General features: G+C 51.4%; 1 protein-coding gene across 16 annotated transcripts in view; it reads right to left on the bottom strand.

Annotated features, from left to right (window-relative positions):
• Positions 1–19,196, bottom strand: part of DYSF (dysferlin) — a 202,894-nt gene that overhangs the window by 115,416 nt on the left and 68,282 nt on the right. For 8 of the 16 annotated variants that reach the window (XM_004742172.3, XM_004742174.3, XM_004742180.3 and 5 more), the window contains 8 exons: positions 17,890–17,958; positions 17,715–17,758; positions 14,149–14,231; positions 6,457–6,498; positions 4,679–4,794; positions 4,059–4,172; positions 2,641–2,818; positions 1,965–2,089 (listed from right to left, as the gene is read on the bottom strand). In XM_004742172.3, the coding sequence (XP_004742229.1) occupies positions 1,965–2,089; positions 2,641–2,818; positions 4,059–4,172; positions 4,679–4,794; positions 6,457–6,498; positions 14,149–14,231; positions 17,715–17,758; positions 17,890–17,958 (771 nt within the window). The remainder of the gene's footprint in view (positions 1–1,964; positions 2,090–2,640; positions 2,819–4,058; positions 4,173–4,678; positions 4,795–6,456; positions 6,499–14,148; positions 14,232–17,714; positions 17,759–17,889; positions 17,959–19,196) is intronic. The other 8 variants (XM_004742178.3, XM_004742170.3, XM_004742176.3 and 5 more) reach the window with 1 other exon arrangement.

Below are 19,196 nucleotides of genomic sequence, written 5' to 3'. Positions count from 1 at the left end.
CAGTGGTGGGGTGGAGGGTATACAACAGCCTCCCAGCCCCTAGGCCCTGTCGCCGAAATCTGAACCTGATGCCCTAACCAAGGGAGAGAACAGTGAGAACAGAGAACGCCGAGCCCAGATGCGACAAACCAGGCGCTGTCTCACCTTGAGAACCTTCCAGGGCTCCCCACACCAAACGGATAGGAATTCCCAAGCCTGGGACTCCACCCATAGGCCTGGTCACAAGGACTTGAGCACTGTGTGCAGACTCCCACACGAGACCGTTGCCTTCCGCTCCTCCCGGGGCCCCTCTAGCCAGCCAGTCTGCCGTCTCACAGGTGAAGGACCCTCTGAGCCCACACCCGTCCCCACCTGGAACATTCTATCCCTCCCCAGTTCTCCGGTGCTAGCACCCCCGATCCTCTCCTGCCTTCAGGAACACTGAGACTCCCTCCAATAACAGAGAGTTCCCTCTCCAAACTCGTGGCTCAGTCGCTCCCAGGTCACATGTGTCTCCTGCCGGAGCTGGTCAGGGGCAGTCTCCACGGGCCTCAGCCCGGAGCTTGGAGAGCTCTCACAGAACACCTGTCAAGTCAAGGGCTTGTTCCTCAGATCCCTTGGGTCCCCTCTGCACCCATGGGCCTCCCTGAGCATGTGCCATTCTGAGGGCAGGACTTGGGAAGAACACACAGTCCCAGCCCTCAGGGAGCATCCTGTGAGAGAATGGCCACCCCGAAAGATGGAGTCTGGACTTGCCAAGAAAGGACTCCAAGACCTCCAGGACCTGGGTGCTGGCTGGTCCCCTCCCTATGCAAAAGATGCCAGTCTCAGGAAGGCTGGCCACCATGCCTTCACAAAGGCCGGCATCCCCCCTGCTCCTCCGAGACCACCGTCCTTCCTTTCTCCCCACCCCATCGTCCTCACTGTGCTCACCTCCGCAGCCACAGACAAGCCCAAGCTTCTGTAACCCCTTCCCTCTACCCCACTGCTCCTGACTAGCTCCCAAAGCGAGGCCACACCGGCCTCCCCCAGGTTCCCGTGGGCTATACTACATGTGAAGCACACACACAAACAACCTAGCCACCCACCCCTCCAGGATTAGCAGCTCCCCACCCTTAGTCTCTCTGCCTCTGTCCACTTAGTTCTCCTCCATTCTCTGGCCGAGCCCCCGGGTCCTCAGCTCTCAGCATCCCCAGGGACCCCCCAGGGAACCCCCTGGTCACCTCCAAAACACCACTCCCTGCTTGACCTCATACACTCTACTTCTCCCTGCCTTCCCAACTCCCCAACCACCAAGTCCTTCTAACCCAAGTCCTGCAGCTTTGTCCCCAAGGTCCCCTCCTGCCCCATGCCTTGTCATCATTCCCGGACCACTGCCACGGCACCCTAACCATGGATTAGGAGGGCTCCTGCCTCCCATCTCCTCGCTGCCTCCACAACGCCCTCCTGCTGCTTCTTGGCCGTCTCCCTCCTCTGAGTGCCCACCCTTCCTCACAGTGTCCTGCAGTGTCACCTGCACTTGGGCTTGGAACCTCTGCGTGAGAGGTGTGGGTGAACCTGCGCTTGCCTTTCCTAAACTGACTCCTGAAGGCAGGGCAGCTCCCCGTCCAAGTCTCCCTTGTGGTGACAGGCCTCCAGCACAAACCCTGGCGGGTGGCAGGAGGCAAATGGACACATGCAAGCATGACGGGTACAAGGCTCTGCCCCCCTGCTCCAGCTTGCTTCCTCTCAGCTCCTTCCCTGCACTGCCTCCCACCTCCCTGGGCCCCCTGATCATTCACACTCCCTCTCCTCCCTGCCCGCTAGCAGAACAACATCTCCAAACTGGCAGGCCACGGTCAGGACACAAGGGACCCCAGGCACCCTGAGAGTCTGTGGGCATAGCTTTGTGTAAGTGCGTGACCCCTGTGGGCCCGGTCTATGGACACCCATGAGGGCAGGGTGCGGCACAAGGCGGGTGCAGGGGTGAGGCAGCTTCCACTCACCAGCCGGTCCGCAATCCTGAGCAGCTGGTTCTGAGTCTCGACTCTGTGGCTGATGTCCTCCCAGTAGGAGGACAGCACCACCACGGGCTTCACGTTGCCCCACGGCAAGTAGTAGTAGTGGCACCCTGGAAGGACACGATAGGCCTGCCCCTGAGCCAGGAGAGCAGGGGTGGGTGGGAAGGGGACCAAGGCCAGGACTGATTCAGACCCCTGCTCCCTCCCACTAAGAGCTCCCAGGACATCCACAAGTGGCCCGCATTCCCTAGTGGCCAAACAGGGCACCTGAGCTCCCTTCATCTGTTGAACAAACAGGTGCCGCTCTCAGAGGGGCTCCTGAACACACCCAGAGGGATTGCTAGAAGGACCTCGGAAACCCCGCTCTCCAAAATCTCTACGTGACTCGGAAAAGCCACTGTGAAAATCAGCTACGGCCGACCACAGCCTGTTTCGGGAGCCCCAGCATGGTCCTGGCAGCAGACAGCCACCTAGAGGAGAGCGGGGAGTGCGGAATGGCACGGAGGGGGACAGAGCAGGGCGTCACCCCAAACGGGTTTGCCTGGGCCAGGGCCTGTGGGTGGGCCTCCGGCAGCTAGCTCTGCAGGAGAAGCAGGATGTCGGGCTGGGCCCCCTGCTCTGTGGCCCGGGTCCCAGCCAGGCACACAGCCCCCAGCCTCACCGTCAAAGACCGCCCGGCTGTACTGAGTGGTGGAGGCCAGCGGCAGACACGTCGTGTCGAACTTGTTGCCATAGTTCCCAATGCTGACCTCAAACTGGATGGCATCATCCACGTCCTGGAGCATGGAGGCCGAGTAGAAGGCGGCAAAGAGGGAGTACTTGCGCCTCCGGAGATACTTCTGGGGGCAGAAAGGACAGCTGACGGGTCATGGAGGAGGAAGGAAGACACTGGGGCGGGGAGGGGGTCACATGTCTGGCGACCCTGGCTGTGACTGGCGCCCAGTAAACCCTGGCTGGACGGATGGATGGTGGATGGTCCAGCTAAGCAGCAGTGCCCAGATTTGGTTACTAACTGAGCAAACTCATTCCAGGCCTGTGTGTTTGGCCATGTTCCTCTAATAAGGTCTGCTCCTCCAAGGTCATGCTGCTCCTTAATCCAAACCAGCAGCCATGGCACCACCACCCCCCACCCTGGGGGAAGCCTGGTCTCCTGCATCTGCCATTCAAAAGGGGCCGCTGTCCAGAGCTCCCAGCCCGTGCCCCTCGGGGTCCCCAGCATGCCCCCTAGCTTTGCAGTAGACACAAGCTGCCCTGTGCTGGGGAGGAATGTCCCCTCTGGGCATCGGGCTCATGGCTGAGGACATGGCAGGCTCTCGATCCCACAGCCTGGTCTGAACCAAGAGGACTCTGCCATCCCCTCCACAGAAGGCAGAGAGAAAAGGGCTACACGACCAGGTTGTTGAATGTTGTAAACAGTAGTAACAGCTAACGTTTACTGACCGCTCATCACGTAGGGCTTTGTGTCAATGTAATTCTCCCAACGGTCTTAGGAGGTAAGTATACTTATGACCCCTGCTTTGTTGACAAGGAAAGTGCTAGAGCTGGTAAGTGGTCAAGCCAGGACTCAGACCCGTGCTTTCTGGCTGGAGTCTGAAAGCTTTACCATCACACAGACCCCATCCAGCTGCCTCCTGGGCACAAGGCTCAGCTCTCCTGCTTTGCTGCTCTGGTACATTTGAGCCTCATTGTCCTCATCTGTGAAATGGAGATACTGAACGCAGCTACCTCACAGCTGCTGGGGGGATGCCGTGACATCAAGTGTCATAGCATAGCTTCTGACACACGGTGAGGGATGAATAAGTATTAGCTGGTCCTACACCATTGTTATAAAAGGGACCTCTCACTCTGTATCAAGCTCTAGGCTTGTAAAATAATCTCCTTTATCTTCGAGCCTCTGAACATTCCTCAGGGAGACTGAGTAGCCGTGGTCTCCCTGGTGCATCACAGCTGAGGCACGGAGGCCCAGAGGGGTGAAGGCCCAGACCGTGGGTGGAGCTGAGCCCTCCCCCACCATGACAGTAGGAGCCAGCCGGATTTGGCTGCCACTACCTTCACCCCTTCCCGAGCCACGCCCCTCACCTCCACCCGGAGGATGTCGTCAGCAGGGAGGTCCTCCACCTTTTGCTCGCTGTGCTCCACCAGCTTGGTCTCCAAGGAGAGCAGAAGCCGCCCTCGGTAGGCCACGCCTTCTCCCTAAGAGGGGTTGGGTCCCCAGGAGCAGGGGGGTTGGAGAGGAGGAGAGGAAGGAAAGGAAAGAAAGGAAAATATGGCCCTCAAGTTGCTCCTCTCCCAGGCAACCAGGAGGGCCCTGGGCTACCCCCATCACTCTGCAGATAAGGAAACGGTGGCCCAGAGAGTTCAGGGCCCATGACAAGCCATCCAGAGGATCAGTACCAGACTCCAGCCCAACCAGGGGAGAGATGAATGGATGAGCCCTGGCTCCCTCGGGGGCCAGGAAAATGAGGGGACTAGGGGGTCAGACTGGCCCTGAAGGAAAAGCAAAGGGGAGAGAGGGAGAAGGAAGAAGCGGCCAGAAGGGGGCCAGGCAGAAGGAGGGCTCTCTGAGGTGGGGGCTCTCTGGCCCCAGGCCCACTCAAGCCCTTGTAGTCTGGACCGGAGCAGATGCTGCCCAGGCTGCAAGGCCCCTCCCTGCACATAGACACGGGGATCTGGGTGTGCGGGGGTGCCGGCGCGCTCACCTTGCCAGTGTTGAGTTCTGCGTAGGGGTCCGGGAAGCCGGTGAACTCCCTGGGGCTGCCGTAGAGGTTGACATAGCAGGGCCCGAAGGTGGGGAGGAAGCCCAGATGGTCGTCCACTGGATGACACAAGTTGGGGTCAGAGGGGCCAGCTCCGTGGAACCATCTAGGGCTCAACCCAGCCAGCTTCAGGCCTGAGCCCATCCCTGGCCCTCAGTTCCCTGAACACACATGGATGCAGCACCCACAAGGGCGTAAAGAATCCTTTGTCTCCCGTAGGTCCCCAAATCCTCACCACTCTGCCGCAGCGTAGAGACGTTTATTACTTTTATTAATTCGTTTTACAGATGAGAAAACTGAGGCTCAGGGATGCAAAGGAACACCTCACTACAGAGTGGCATCACCCGCAATGCTCTGAGCTCGAAGCCCATGCACTTACTTGGCCAGCATGCAAAGCTGGGCCTCAGGGGCCCCCACTGCCCTGCTCCTCTCAGGCTGCACCCTGTCCTGTGTCCCCACTCCCTCCTGCCCAGGGGTGTGGGGAGGCACAAAAAAGGTCCCAGAGTGACCAGAGAAGCCACCCCCCGGGGAGGGAGGGCAAGGACCTGGTCAGATGTCCCAACCCACAAGGCAGTCCCCTGCCCCACCCCTGGGGCACATGTCCTCCTCACCCCCCTTGTCATTATGAAGTCGAGACAGATTACCTAACAGTCCGACTCACGCTAGCATTCTGTCTCCCTCCCCACATTGTGCAAAGAACCACCTTTCAGGGGAACGGGTTGGAGGGAGAGTGAAAAGGCAAATCCCACCAATGATGAGGGAGATCTTTTCTCCACGTCACTTCCCTCCTTTTCAGAGGCCCTCTGTCGTTATGTCATGATTTTCCAGCTGAAGACTAAGTTTTCCAGGACAGGACTTTACTGAACAGACTCTGAGAGCCCCGCAAAGCCAGGGTGTCTCTTCCAGAGGAAGTGAAGGGGAGAGGCTGTTCCCAGAATGCCACAAGTGGGAAGTGGACCCACGAGCAGGAATCATCAGGGATGATCCAATCCATAGGAGCAAGGATGCGGCAAGGCAGGCACAGGATAAATGGCCTCACCAAAGAAATGCTTGAGAACCAGACCTAAGGACAGGAGCTGTGAACCAAGTCCCCCTGCATGCCAAGGCCCTGGGGTGATGCGGGGCGGGCAAAGACAGGGCTGGAGAGATAGATCCTGCCGACCAGAGCTCAGGAGCGTGCCTCCCCACAGAGCTGGCCCCCCAGCCACCGTCACGGCTCTCCCCCAGGTCCCCAGCACACACAGGGCTCTGCCATTTGGGACTGAGGTGGGAGGCCCAGGCTGAGAAAACTAACACGGGCTTTATAATTATGTGTACTAATCATCTCCATTATGATTTACCTTGTGAACTTCAAGAGTTTTCCACTCACCCTGACCTCCTCCTGGTCCCCAAGATGTCTTACCCAGGCCCCTGCCCCATCGCTCCCTACCTGAGAGAGTGGACCCATCTGAGCCTGAGCCGGAGCCCAGCAGGTTCAGGAAAGGGCTGGGAAGCAGGGGAGTGAGGACAGGGAGGGGAATTGTCTTTAAAGCATTCCAAGCAATTTTCATATTCAACCTCCTTTGAGAGGTAAAAGCCAAAGGTAAGCTCACAGACCAGTGGTGGTAGATCTCCGCCCCACCTCAGGCAAATCAGAAACTTCCCAGCAAGCAGCACCCTCTCCCCTCCAGCTAAAACCCCAATGCCCAACCCCTTGCCATCCCCAAGGGGGAAGCACATACGGTCCATGGTTGGAGAAGGCTTGACCACACCTGCAGGCTCCTCTGAAGCGTAAAGAAATGGAAAAGGGGTTAGGATGGACATAACTGAGAGGAGGACTGGTTACGTGAACAGGCGGGTGGATGGAGAGCTGGCAGACAGACAGATGGAATGACAGACAGCTCCCGTGTGGGAAACAAATGTGGCCTGAGGCCCCAGATGTGAATTTATCACAAAGTCATCGCAATGCCACCTCCCACAACCCCTCCATCCCCCCCCCCCACCTCACCCCCAGCAAGACACAGCCCTTAAAGCCAGGGTGAGCCCTGAGGTCCCACCGTCTGCCTCTGTATGTCCCTGTTCTGCTTGCCAATTGAAAATGGGACCTGAAACTTGACTCACTACATTCAAGTAATAACACTAAAAAGAAACTGCTTTTTTTCTATATTATAGCCAATAAGTGAGGGAAACAAAGTACAGACACAAAGAAAGGGTGGGGGAAACATGAACAGTCCCCCAGGCACACCCAGCACTCCACCCAACAAGCAGGTTGACGCTAGCTACCAAGGTCACGGTGCAATGGCATTTCAAGGTACAACATCTCCATCTAGTGGCCACTTTCAGGATTGCCACTGAGGGCACCATGTTGCATTTTCACAACAGCAGGCACTGGAATCAGGCTTCAGGCACCTGCCACTCCAAGGGAAGCACAGTGCCAGACACTGCCCATTAGCTGAAGGTTCTACACACTTGGATGTGGCCCTGAATGCTGGTAAGGGGTGTGTAGAAATGAGGAAGCAAGGAAGGAGAAGCAAGAAATGAGAGAAGCAAGGAAGGAGATCCTCTAGCAAACTTCTGGGCTCTGGGAATCTGTCTCTCACTTCAAAGCAGATCTAAGACACCCCGCAGGGGGTGGGCACCCTTCAGTCTCCTGATTTCAGTGGTCTCTGATCTCAGCCTCTTCCTGCATTCTGACCCTCCCTGTTTCCTCCTCCAACTAGCTGAGTGTAACCAGGTCTGGGGCCATGACCCAGCCTGTGGATACAGCTGGTGAAGTCTTTGATTATTTTCATTCACTGGTCATCTTTACCTATTTGTCTCCTCCCCAGAAATTACCTATGACTATTTTCCCATAGCCCCACAACTATAGCTAAGAGTCAAGAGTTTAGCAAAATGCCGTGAAGGAAGACTGAGTAGAGACACAGAGAAAAAGAGCAGAGGCGGGAGAGAAGGGGAACATGGAAGTCCAGATACAAGGTCAGGGCTGACCCACTGGTGCAGAAGACATCAGAAGGGCAAGGCCTGGCTACAGGGGGCCCAGGCCCTACGACCCAGCCCCACAGCTCTTTGCAGCCAGGCCTCCGAAAGGAATGCCGGCTAGCAGAAATCAGACTTTCAGAAGCCATAATTCATGGTCATTTTCATATCCACAGGAATAGGTTTTTATCAGTGAGGGAGCCCCTGTCATAGGGGAGCTTTTGCCCATAGGGAGAGGACCAGCACGGGCACAGCTGCAACGCCGCGGAGAGCAGCAGCCGGGGCCCACCGGAAGGAAACAGATTCCATTTTAAGCTCCTTCCCAATGATTACAAACAGACCTGGCCAGTTATCTCAGGCTAATGAGGCCAAGGTCACAGCTCTGACCGCCCCGTGCTTCTTGCAAAAGAAAACTCGGCTTCACATCCACATACTAACTCTGAATTCTGGCGGTTAACTGGTGGGCCAGCCTAGACACGTGTCCCCCTAACCCTGCCAGCCATCTGACCAAAACATACCTTTGGGGTCCAGGACAACCAAGAGGGGGCTGCCAATGGGCCTATTTCCCAGGGGCACCTTTCATGAATCCCTTCATTCCTTCACTCACTCATTCGCTCATTCAACAAACCTAATCAGGCCCAGTGTTGGGCACAAAGTAAGACATGCTTCTGCTGACAACTTTGACCAATGATTCCTAATTTGGGGGAAGGGCCACAGGACTCCAGGGTCCTGAGGATCATCCCAGGCTCTCTCCTCTTGTCTGCAGACAGCTCATAAAGTCAAGGGCAAAGCGGCTGGTGAAGCAACCTCACACAAAGCCACCATTCAGTCCTCATCACCCTCCGCCAAAACCCAAGTGTCCTGCTGGGTTTTCTCCAAGCCCAGAGAACCAGGGCTGTTGAAGTCCCAGAACACGGAGGACTAGTCTTGGTTTTGCGGCCTGAGCCATCAAGCCCAATTCTCTCACCCAGGGGGAGCCAAAGAAGACCAGGAGCAGGCCGCCTGGCCTTGTGGGCCACATGTCACAGCCCTGCAGCATCCATGGACACCCACGTCTTCTCCTGGAGAAGCTCAGGCCACTTCCTGCTGCCAGCCCTGCCAGCTCTCTCTCCCAGCACATCTCTTAGGCCCACAGCCTGGCGGCCTGACACCAGTAGCAGCCAGACTGGAGGAGAGGCCGAGAACAGCTGGGAAATCATCATCTGGGCTCCAAAGACCAAACAAAAACCAAAAACACCTAAAACAAAAAACTTTAGTTTTCTTAGAAAAAACTGTAGGCTACATACAAGTACCATCTTTGCAGTATGATTTCCATATGCATAAAGTTAAAATCTGTGTCGTTTCATGGGTCTCATGTGCCTGTTACATTTTGAAAGAACCGCAGCCTCTAAGGAAATCACTCCTTTTTCGAAAACAAAATTTACTAACGGCTTGGAAGCACAGGGTCCAAGGAATACTTAAGTGTGTCCAGGCAAACTTGTGGGCAGACGTGCTTAAGAGGCTACTGTTCGGTCCTGTCCTCACTGGAAAGAAAAACAAAACATGAAAACAAAAACTCCTGGTCGGGCGAAATATTCTGGTGAACCAGGAGGTGGAGGGATAAAGAGAAACAACTGGTTTTTACTTTTTGGTTGAGCTGGGGCTTTGGGGGTGTGAGAAAACAGTGTTGTGCATTGACCGGTGGGCTGGATCCCTCTCGTGTGAAGAAAAAAGACGAACGGTTGAAAGGAAAGTCATGGTGACACGTCCTGAGGTGCCCTCGGGACACATGGGAGAAGCTAGGCAGGGAGCAAGGCAAACACTAACCTGTGTCTCAGAAAGAGACGCACCTCTGAAGGAAGGGACGCCAGAAGCATCCCTTTACATCGTGAAACACGGCTCCATTTTGAGCAGTAAATTACACTCTTGTATTGTTTCAGAGATCAAGCTATTTAATAACACATTTAACCCTGATTAGCCGTAGTTGCAGGAAGATTCTCCTTTATTCTGAAAACAATCCATGGGAGAGGAGGAACCCACCTTCGAAGGCCTCCCTCGTTGCCCATGACCTGGGCGCCATCTAGTGGCCAAATAAACATCTTCCTCACATTCCCATTAAAACCTTCATAGTGACCCTGAAAAAGATCCAGGCCAACATCACCATCAGAAATGAAGACTGATGGGGAGACAGGGATCTAAATTCTCCCTCCAGCAGCTGGTGGCAGGCACAGCCGTAGCCTCTTGAAACAGTAGCCATCGGACAACAGTCAGAAGGTCATTTTGTGCTTCTACCAGAGCAGTCTGGCCTTGGATTCTAAGGGTGGGGGACAGCACCAATGGGAAAACTGGAGAAGATTCCTTCCATACCAGGAGTTTTGATCTGCAAGGGGTCCAGAATGCCCCATCTCCCATCCCATCCTCATGACGCACTGCCCTCCACGTCAAATTTTCCTATCTGTCCATCCAAAATAGCCATTCTCACAAATGATCGGAACAGCGCCAGAGACGGGAAACTGCATCCTTCCTGGGATGATTGTTCCCATTTGGGAGGGGGAGGGGCAGGGGCAGGAGGGGCCTTCCCAGCAGGGCCCTGTGGAAGGCAATTTTTGTGTATTTCGCCAATTAAAAGTATCGACAATGAAGTTAGAATGGCAGAGAGCAGCTAGATATTAAAGCTGTATAAGAACACCTGGGATTCCACTGTCCGATTCTGTATTTTCAGGTGTGTTTGAATTTTCTATAATTAAAAGTGGGGGGGTAATATTTCAGAGAACCTAGAAGAAGGGATTGCTCAATTTCAGGAGCACTAGGTGGAATCTTCCAGAAACTGGGCACATTCACCTATGCTCCAGGTATAGATTTGTCACGATGGATGGACAGAGAACACTGCACCCATCTGTAGAAAGACACCAACACTGACCAGGGCTTGCTAGAGAGTGAATAAAGGAGAAAGGAAGAGTCACAGAGTACCCGTCCAGATGGGGAAACAGCATCTGTAAGGTTCCAGAGAACATTTACCCGAAAGTCTCAGGAAATGATGTGAAATTCTCAACAGAGTGCAAGAAGAAGTCGCTTTTATGGAACAAAGCAAAACTTCTGGGAGAGAACAGACCAAAAAGAAAATGGAAATATCAAAGGAATGACAGAGGGAAAAGAAGGCGGGACAAGAAACTAAAAATGTAATGGCCAATTTTAAACCACATGGAAAGCAGTCAGGAGAACTGGTACAGGGAAAAATAAAATCAGATTAGTGATGCAGAAAGCCAATAATAATGATACTACACAGCAAACATTACTTTACTTTAGGGTTTCATGTATACCAGACACTCTAAGAATGTTACATTTATAATCTCACTGGATCTTTACAACAACCTTATGAGACCAGGACTAGTGAAAGAGGAGTGACTCATTCAGCTACGAAGAAACAGAATTGGGACCCAAGCTGCCTGCTTCCAGAGTTCCTGCTCTGATCCCTACCCCACCCTGCCTTCAGCTGTTCATGTTCTCATGTTAGAATAAATTATTCTAACTCAACTCAAAGAATTCAGCATGTCTCAGACAAGATTCAATGAAAAGAGTCCTGCCCCTGGATACATCAAAGTAATTTAACCATAAGAAAAAAGATGCATTTCTACAAGCAGCATCTAGTTAGATAAAAGTATACCACCAACAAAAAAAAATCTGCTCTTCGAAAGTGCACTTACAGAAATTCAAAAGAATAAATATTTAAATGTAAAAATAAATAAATAAAAAGAGAGTTCAATATAACCTTGGGGTTTGCTGAAGGCCAAAAGCGTGATCTATGAGGCAGAAACCAAATAAGCACAAGATGTTAATTAGGGGGCGCCTGGGTGGCTCAGTGGGTTAAAGCCTCTGCCTTCGGCTCAGGTCATGATCCCAGGGTCCTGGGATCAAGCCCCACATTGTGCGGGCTCTCTGCTCCGCGGGGAGCCTGCTTCCTCCTCTCTCTCTCTCTGCCTGCCTCTCTGCCTACTTGTGATCTCTGTCTGTCAAATAAATAAATAAAATCTTTTAAAAAAAAAGATGTTAATTAGAAAATCTTTAAAAAAACAACAAAATAAGTTGAAGAGAGTTAAAGATGAGAGTAAAAAGAGAATATAAAATTAGAAAAGAAAAAATCAAAAACTGAAGAAAAAATATTAGAACTGATAAATAAATCCAAATTCTTTGGAAAGTCCAACAAAGAGTGTGTGTGTGTGTCTGTGTCTGTGTCTGTGTACATGTGCGTGCGCATGCACACACATTCATGTGATGGGGCTGGGAGGGGGGAGGCTTGTAACAAGGCTAATCAAGAAAAAAAGAAAACTCAAACACATATCATTAAAAATAAGAAAGGGGACAATACGGGGCGCCTGGGTGGCTCAGTGGGTTAAAGCCTCTGCCTTCAGCTCAGGTCATGATCCCAGGATCCTTGGATCGAGTACCACATTGGGCTCTCAGCTCAGCAGGGAGCCTGCTTCCTCCTCTCTCTCTGCCTGACTCTGCCTACTTGTGATCTCTGTCAAATAAATAAATAAAATCTTTAAAAAATAAATAAAAATAAATTAAAAAAAAAAGAAAGGGGACAATACCACAGGTAGAAAGAACTGTTTAAATTATAAAAGAGGGCTCTCTACAACAACTATGCAAATAAATTAGAGGACCTCAGCATAGTGAATACACTTCTAGGAAGATATAAATTATCAAAATTGACTATCATAAAAGTAACAAACTAAAAATAACAGTGATCACAGGAGAAATTGAAAAGTTTTTAAAGAGCTAGTGCTATACCAACTCAAAAAGGGCACCCAGCCCATCTGGTTTTATGGGTGAATTCTTTCAAACCCTCAAAAGACTATATTTTTATGTTATATAAACTGCTCCAGATGTTAGAAAAGACTTTAAGTCTTTCCAATTAATTTCACAGAGCCAGCATTACCCAGATACCAAAACCCAAGAAATAGCAAGCAGACATACCAATTAAAGGTAATAGAAAATCAAGAAACAGGCCCAAGAACACATTTAGGAATTTAGCAGGGGATAAAGGTGGCATTTCAAAATATAGGCAAAAGATTATTCAATATACACTGTTGGTATTACCAAAGAACAATTGTGGAAAAAAATAATGTTAGATCCTTGCCTTATTGACTAAGGAAAAGGTTAACAGATTTGGCTACATAAAAATTGTAAATTTCCATGCATCTAATCCTACTAAATGGTAAAATAAAACAGACAAGAATTATTTACTACTTATACGACAGGCAGATAGTTAATATCCACACATATACAGAACCCTTACAAAATAATGAGGAAAAGACAAACATACCATCAGAAATATGGACAAGACAATGAACAGGCAATTTATAATAGAATAAATATAAAGTATATAAATATATATAATATGTAAATATAAATTAATTATTAAATTATGTTTAAATTTTTATTCATCAACTTTATTGGCTACTGATGAAATGAAAATTAAGGCAACAATAAAATTCACCCACCAAATTTACAAAGTTCTTTTTTAATATTATTTTACCCTGTGTTGGTGAAGATACAGCAAAAGAAGCCCATGTGAGTGACCAAAGTGGACATTAGTCCAGTCTTTTCAAAGGGCAATTTTGATATTTACAAATCACTTTAAAATGTACAAATCCTTTCATACAGCAATTCCACTTCTAGGTAATCATTCAAAAAAATCACAACTTGCATAAAGATTCAGCTACAAAAATATTCAATAAAATTTAGTTCTTTTTAATGTAGAAAAATTATAAAGCACCTGAGTATTCATCATTAACTAGTGAATGTGGACTATGGTATACCCACACAACAGAACATGTGTATTCATTTAAAATGATATTGTAAAAGAATATTTAATAACATGAGTAAAACATCTCTGTTGTATTGCCAAGTGACAAAAAGCAATTTTCAAAACAATTGTTTCAAAATACGCTTTATTGCACATACATGTGTATGTGTACATATATATATACATACACATGAAAAAACCCCAGAATATTAATAATTAGCTCTTGTCTGGGGGGTAAGCAGATGAGTAATTCTATGGGTAAGTTTCATACTCTTCTTCGTTATCTTCAAAATTTTACTAAATGATCATGGCCTACTTTTTAACTGGCCAATAAAAGCTATTTCAATATAGAAGCTGCTGGAGCACAATTGGCCATCCTAGAACCTGGCACAGGGCACAGCTCCAGCCACCGAAGTTATCTTCGGGACTGAATGATCCTCTCTGCACCAGTCAGCAGGGTATCCCACCAGCCAAGGTGTAGAGAATCCCAAATAGCTGTAAGCCTGTTCAAACTGGCCACAGCCCTTCTTCATGGAAAATGGGCTGCGAAGGCCTTTTAATTAATATTCCCTTTTCTGCACTCTCAAAACTAGAGCTACTAGGCAGGTAGGGGTGAGTCAGGGGAGAGCGTAGGGGACCAGAGGACAGAACAAAGTGGGGGGGCACTTACCTTCTATTTCTCCTCCAGGGGCAGAGATTTTCGACATACTCAGGTAGGTGGTAGCCACGATGTCATTGTGGGTGAGGCGGTCCCTAGAATAAGTGGGCAGAAGGAGCCTGAACACAGGGGGGCGACTGCAGGCCACAGCCCACTCTGGGAATAGAGGGCCCTGGTTATCCGTCTTTAGGGGTGTCTGTCTTCACACTGGGTATGTTACTGAGGCCTAGTAATCCTAGGGAAGAAGAGACTGGAAAGAAAGCACTGCCCAAGACTCCTCTGGAGGGAACTAGTCCATCTGGCCGACCACAGCATCCCAGCAGCCAACCAACACTGGGCTGCCAGCCTGAATGTCTGGGGAGACATCTGCAGGTTGAAAGGAAAGAGGCCAGAGGCAGGAGCCAGGGCGAGGGAGCAGGAGGCTGCTCAGAGAGCCAGACCCCCAGACCCATGGAGAGCCAAGTTCCAGAACCTCAAGAAATACCCAGACCAGGAGAAAACCAGGCGACAGGGAAGAAACTATCTCCAAGGCCACAGTCTTAAATGAGCTTACATTAGCTACTCCACAATTACACCTTATATCTGACTTTGTGTGGACGAAACAATTTTAACCTCTTTTATCTCAAAGGACTCCCTCAGGAGCCTGGAGGAATGGCTATTTTTATTCCCCTTTCCATTCCTCAGATGAGCAAGTTGAGGCTCAGAAATGGAAGGTCCTAGCCCACAGTCAGCCTGGAGGAGGGGCAGAGCCAGAACTGAAACCCTGAAGTCCTGACTCCTGGTCCAGTTCTCCTGCTATGGCCCATGCTGCTCCAGTCTACAACAGGGGCGCCTGTCCCTATCCAGCTTCCCAGGAGGAAGACTTCTCCCCTCCCCAACCAGCATAGCAGACTGTGTGTAGGAGTTTGAATAGACCGGCTATCATTGATAAGCCCATTAGCCAACAATATCCATGCAGCCTCTTCCTCCATGTTCCACACCTGCCCCCTTGACAATAATATATAGAATAGCTGGCATTTATTGAGCACCTACAGAAAGCCCAGTGGTGTGTTAATATCGTCACATGAATTAGCTCCAACCCTCCCTTGGCCTATGAGGCAGGCCCTACCATTAGCCCCAGTTTCGAACGATGAGACAGAGGTTGCCAAGATGGCAAAACCAGGGTTTGAGCCAGATATGCCTGACACGGGAACCAGAGCTTTGATTGCAGCAGCCCGCTGCTTCCTGTTGGGCTAGAGCAAGAGTTCTCAATCCAGTGATTTCAACCCCGAGGGACGTCTGGCAATGTCTGGAGACAGTTTTAGAGCTGGGCATTGGGGGGAGGGCAGTAGAGAGAAGCCACCATTGCTACTAAACATCCTACAATGCACAGGACAGTCTCCCCCAGCAAAGAATTTTCTGGCCCAAAATGTCATAGTGCTAAGTTGAGAAACACCAGACTGGGCCAGACCCATCTCCTTCCTTGAAATTTCCCTGGGTCCGTCTTCCTCCTGTGAGTACCTTGGTCACAGCCCTGCTTCCGGCGACTACACACCCAAGCCCTGTTGTGAAAGACACACTTGGGCAAGATGTCTTTATTTTCCTCTTAAATCTGATACCGATTAGATGCCTGATCTCTGCTGCTCCCTCCCTTCCTCTCTGAACTTCCCAGGGCGGTGATTAAGCCGATTTTAAAGTGTTGCATCCGGGCAGGGACTAACGAGAAGAGTGCATGCATTGTCATCAGAGATCTTCAACCATTTTCCCGATGAATGATGTTAATAAGCTCTGGAAAGTAAAAATTTCCTTAAACACTCACAGTGAGCTCATCAACGCCCGCTAAGTGGCAGCTGACGGCATTGGGAAACTGCCTTCACAACCTACCCTTGGGAAAGAGCGGCAGGAAGAGGCATCTCACCTCTCGTCTTACCTGAACCTGGTGAGAAAGGCAAGAAAATGGGAGGAGAGAGATTCTGTTTTCATGGGGGGTGGGAGTAGCTTTTTGAGTTTCTGTTCTTTAACCAAAAAAGCAACTATTAAAGAACTGAAGGGAAGATTAAGTTACAGGGAAAAGGCCATGTGGACCACATCGTTATTTCCAGGATTCAGGTAATAACAAAAGTTTATCTGCATTTTCGGGGAGCGGGGGGCCGGGGGAGAGAGGAGCACTTTTCTGGGTAGGAACTTGCAGCAGCAGAACGCTTTTTTGGCCAAGAGCTGGGCTTTGGGGCTTGGGGGTTGCTTTTGGAAAATACAGCAAGTCTGAAAATAGACTCACAATAAAAATGCCACTTCAACCCAAACCAGAGATGCAACCACCAGATTCCGTAATGTGTTTGGATCGTACAGTGTGCTGATGCCTCTGACACAGCTCACACGGCCCCGGGCAAGGCCCGGCCGCCACACATACACGATACCGCACCCACATGCACGAGCGCATGCGCACCCAGGAGTCCACGCGCGCGCAGACCCACAGACACGCCGACAGCCAATCAGCCCCCATCACGCGGCGCACTCAGGTGCGCGCATGCGCCGTGAGCAGAGAGGCCGAGGTGGGTCCGGGGATGGAGAGCTCAGCTCTCCCCCCCGACCCCCACCCCCGACCGCTGGCCGGTGGAACATACCTGCGGTCAGGGCCCTAGAGGCCTCTCTCCCTCCCGGCCCTCCTGGCTGCTGCTTTCCTCTCTAATTCCCACAAGCTGTTTTCTCTCGGCCTGGGGAACTGGCACACACTTTAATGGCTCTGTGGCCTGGGGGTTTTCCCTGGTCTCTCATTACCCTCCTGGCAGGGGGTGCCATGGCCGGAGACCAAAGGAGAACACGCTGGGAACCGCAGGGCTAAGACTTTTTGGGGGCAGAGAAAGGACAACTCTCTTTTTGGAAAGCCCGATGTATGGAAATCCCTAGAGCTCATGCATGGGAGCCCTAACAGCCCTCCAGGTGTGAGAGAGATCACACACCTTAACGCAGCACGGGCTTTGGGAACAGAAGGCTTGGGTTCGATCCGGCCTCAGCTGCTTCTAGTTGTCCCCTCACATAGATCACTCACTTATCTATAAAGTAGCCAGGAGTCAAGCTGTCATGCATGTGAAACACTTGCGGGGCTCGGGGCCTGGCACACAGTAGTTGCTCAGCAAGTGTTACAGCACTTTTCTAAGATGTCCATGTGGCTCTTGTCCTCACCTGTCCAGAGGCCCCAAACCATTCCATGCTAGCAACCCATGGGAGGTGGGGTGGGGGTCACAGCCCATCCTCCCAAAAGCTCTGCTCTTTCCAGCTTCCTTGCCTTTGCTTATGATCCTCTCCTCACTGGAGTGCCCTCACCCTGGACTTATCAAAACCCCACCTTCTCCAGGAAGCCTTCCTGGCACCCCCTGCCCTAAGGTATCTCAGGTACTTGCTGGCTGCCCTGCTGTGCCTTGGAGCTTAGCTGTTGAGTAAGCTTCCCAAGAACAGCCCACACCGTCTCCTTCTCTGGCCTCCCAGAAGAGGAAACTCCCTCACCTGAAACAGATTCTCCCACTTCATGCTCTGAACTGAGGGGAACTGATGGACCCAGTGACCCCTGAAGATAACCGACTCCAAGACTCAGCACTCACCAATCCATGACACGAATTCTCATTTTTTCACACATGGAGGGAAACTGAAGAGAGAAGAGAGAGGTGTTGGGGTGGAGTCCTTGCAAAGGAGGGGAAGTCCAGGATAAATGGCAGGATACTGGGGAGGCCGGGAGCCCAGGGGATCCCAGAATGGCCCCGAGGGGGCAAGGCTCACCATGGCAGGCAGCGTGATGCTCTGGTTCCACTGAGGGTTGGCTGTCTTCTCCAGGATCTTGCTGCACAGCTGGAAGACACAGAGGACGGGTGGGTGAAGCTCTGCGGGGCCTATGGACTCCCTCGGGGACCACCTCATCAGCCAGGGGCTGTTCTCTGTCATGTTGACCACCCTTCAAGCTGGGCAGAAGAGCCTGGGGGCCTTGAAGGCTCAGACACAGGGGATTGCAGAGAAAAAGTTCAATGGTAAATCAGACCCAGAGCTAGAGGGCATGGGATGTGGTAGCAAGGGAGTGTGGGGGGCATGGAGAGGGATTGCCTGAATTCCAAAGCACTTCTACCCTTATCTCCTACTTCTGGCTAGAGGTACCAGCCAGAGGTAGGAGGTGGAGGTACCTCCACTCCCCCACCTCCCATAAGGCCATGACACTATTGTGTGGGCCCTGAATCCAGACTGGCTTTCCCAGGGGTCCTACAGCCTGAGGCACTAACCTCTACCAGTCAGCCCAGACCACCTGCCCCTTTGGAAGAATGTGAGCCCTAGAAGATTAAAGATGGGGAGGAGAAGGGGAGAGGATAGCCGGAGGGCCAAGGTTTGGGGGCCAGCCACCAGCATCTGAGAATAAGAGAATTCAGCAAACATACAAATCCCATCAGCCACAGTCTGCCTTCGATTAGCCCTGCTCTTAAGACTGGACTTTCCACAATCAAGAAACCCAGCAGAGGTGGAAACTAGATCCAAACCAGTGGCTTCTGTCCCCACCTGTGCTTGGAATCCCGGGGGGGGGGGGTGGTGGAGTGCAGCAGGCAGGGGCATACCCCTTAGCCAGCTCCAGGGCATCCCGCATTCCCCACAGGGACAGCAGGTAAAGACTCTATTTCAGATACACAGATGATGGGTTCGCTGTCCTGCAGCCTTTTTCAGAGCATTTGCTATGGGCCCTGCACTGTGCTCAGCGGTTCTGTGCATTATCTCATTTAATGAGCATCTGATCAGGGGCTCCAGTTCCTCCATGAAAGGAGGGTGCAGCCTCCATGGGGGGCCAGGACTTTGTCTCCATTCAGTCCACCCAGTGCCAGCCCCTGTCCCCATCCTCCCCACCTCCCTGCGAAAAGAGCCCCGGCAAAGCCTGGGAGCAAGGGTGCATACCAAAATTTGCTCCTCATGCCAGCAAAGAAAGGAGTAAGGACAGAAGAGAGGGACAATGGGCAGAAAGTGAATGAAAATTCAAAGGCTTGAAGGCACATAAAAAGACGCTCAACCGCCCTCATAAGAAAAGAAACACAAATAAAACCAAAAAACCGTTT

Source organism: Mustela putorius, unplaced genomic scaffold, assembly GCF_011764305.1.
Source record: "Mustela putorius furo isolate JIRA1106 unplaced genomic scaffold, ASM1176430v1.1 tig00000281_pilon_pilon_pilon, whole genome shotgun sequence".
Classification (NCBI taxonomy): Eukaryota; Metazoa; Chordata; class Mammalia; order Carnivora; family Mustelidae; genus Mustela; species Mustela putorius.
This window is presented reverse-complemented; position numbering and strand designations above follow the sequence as displayed.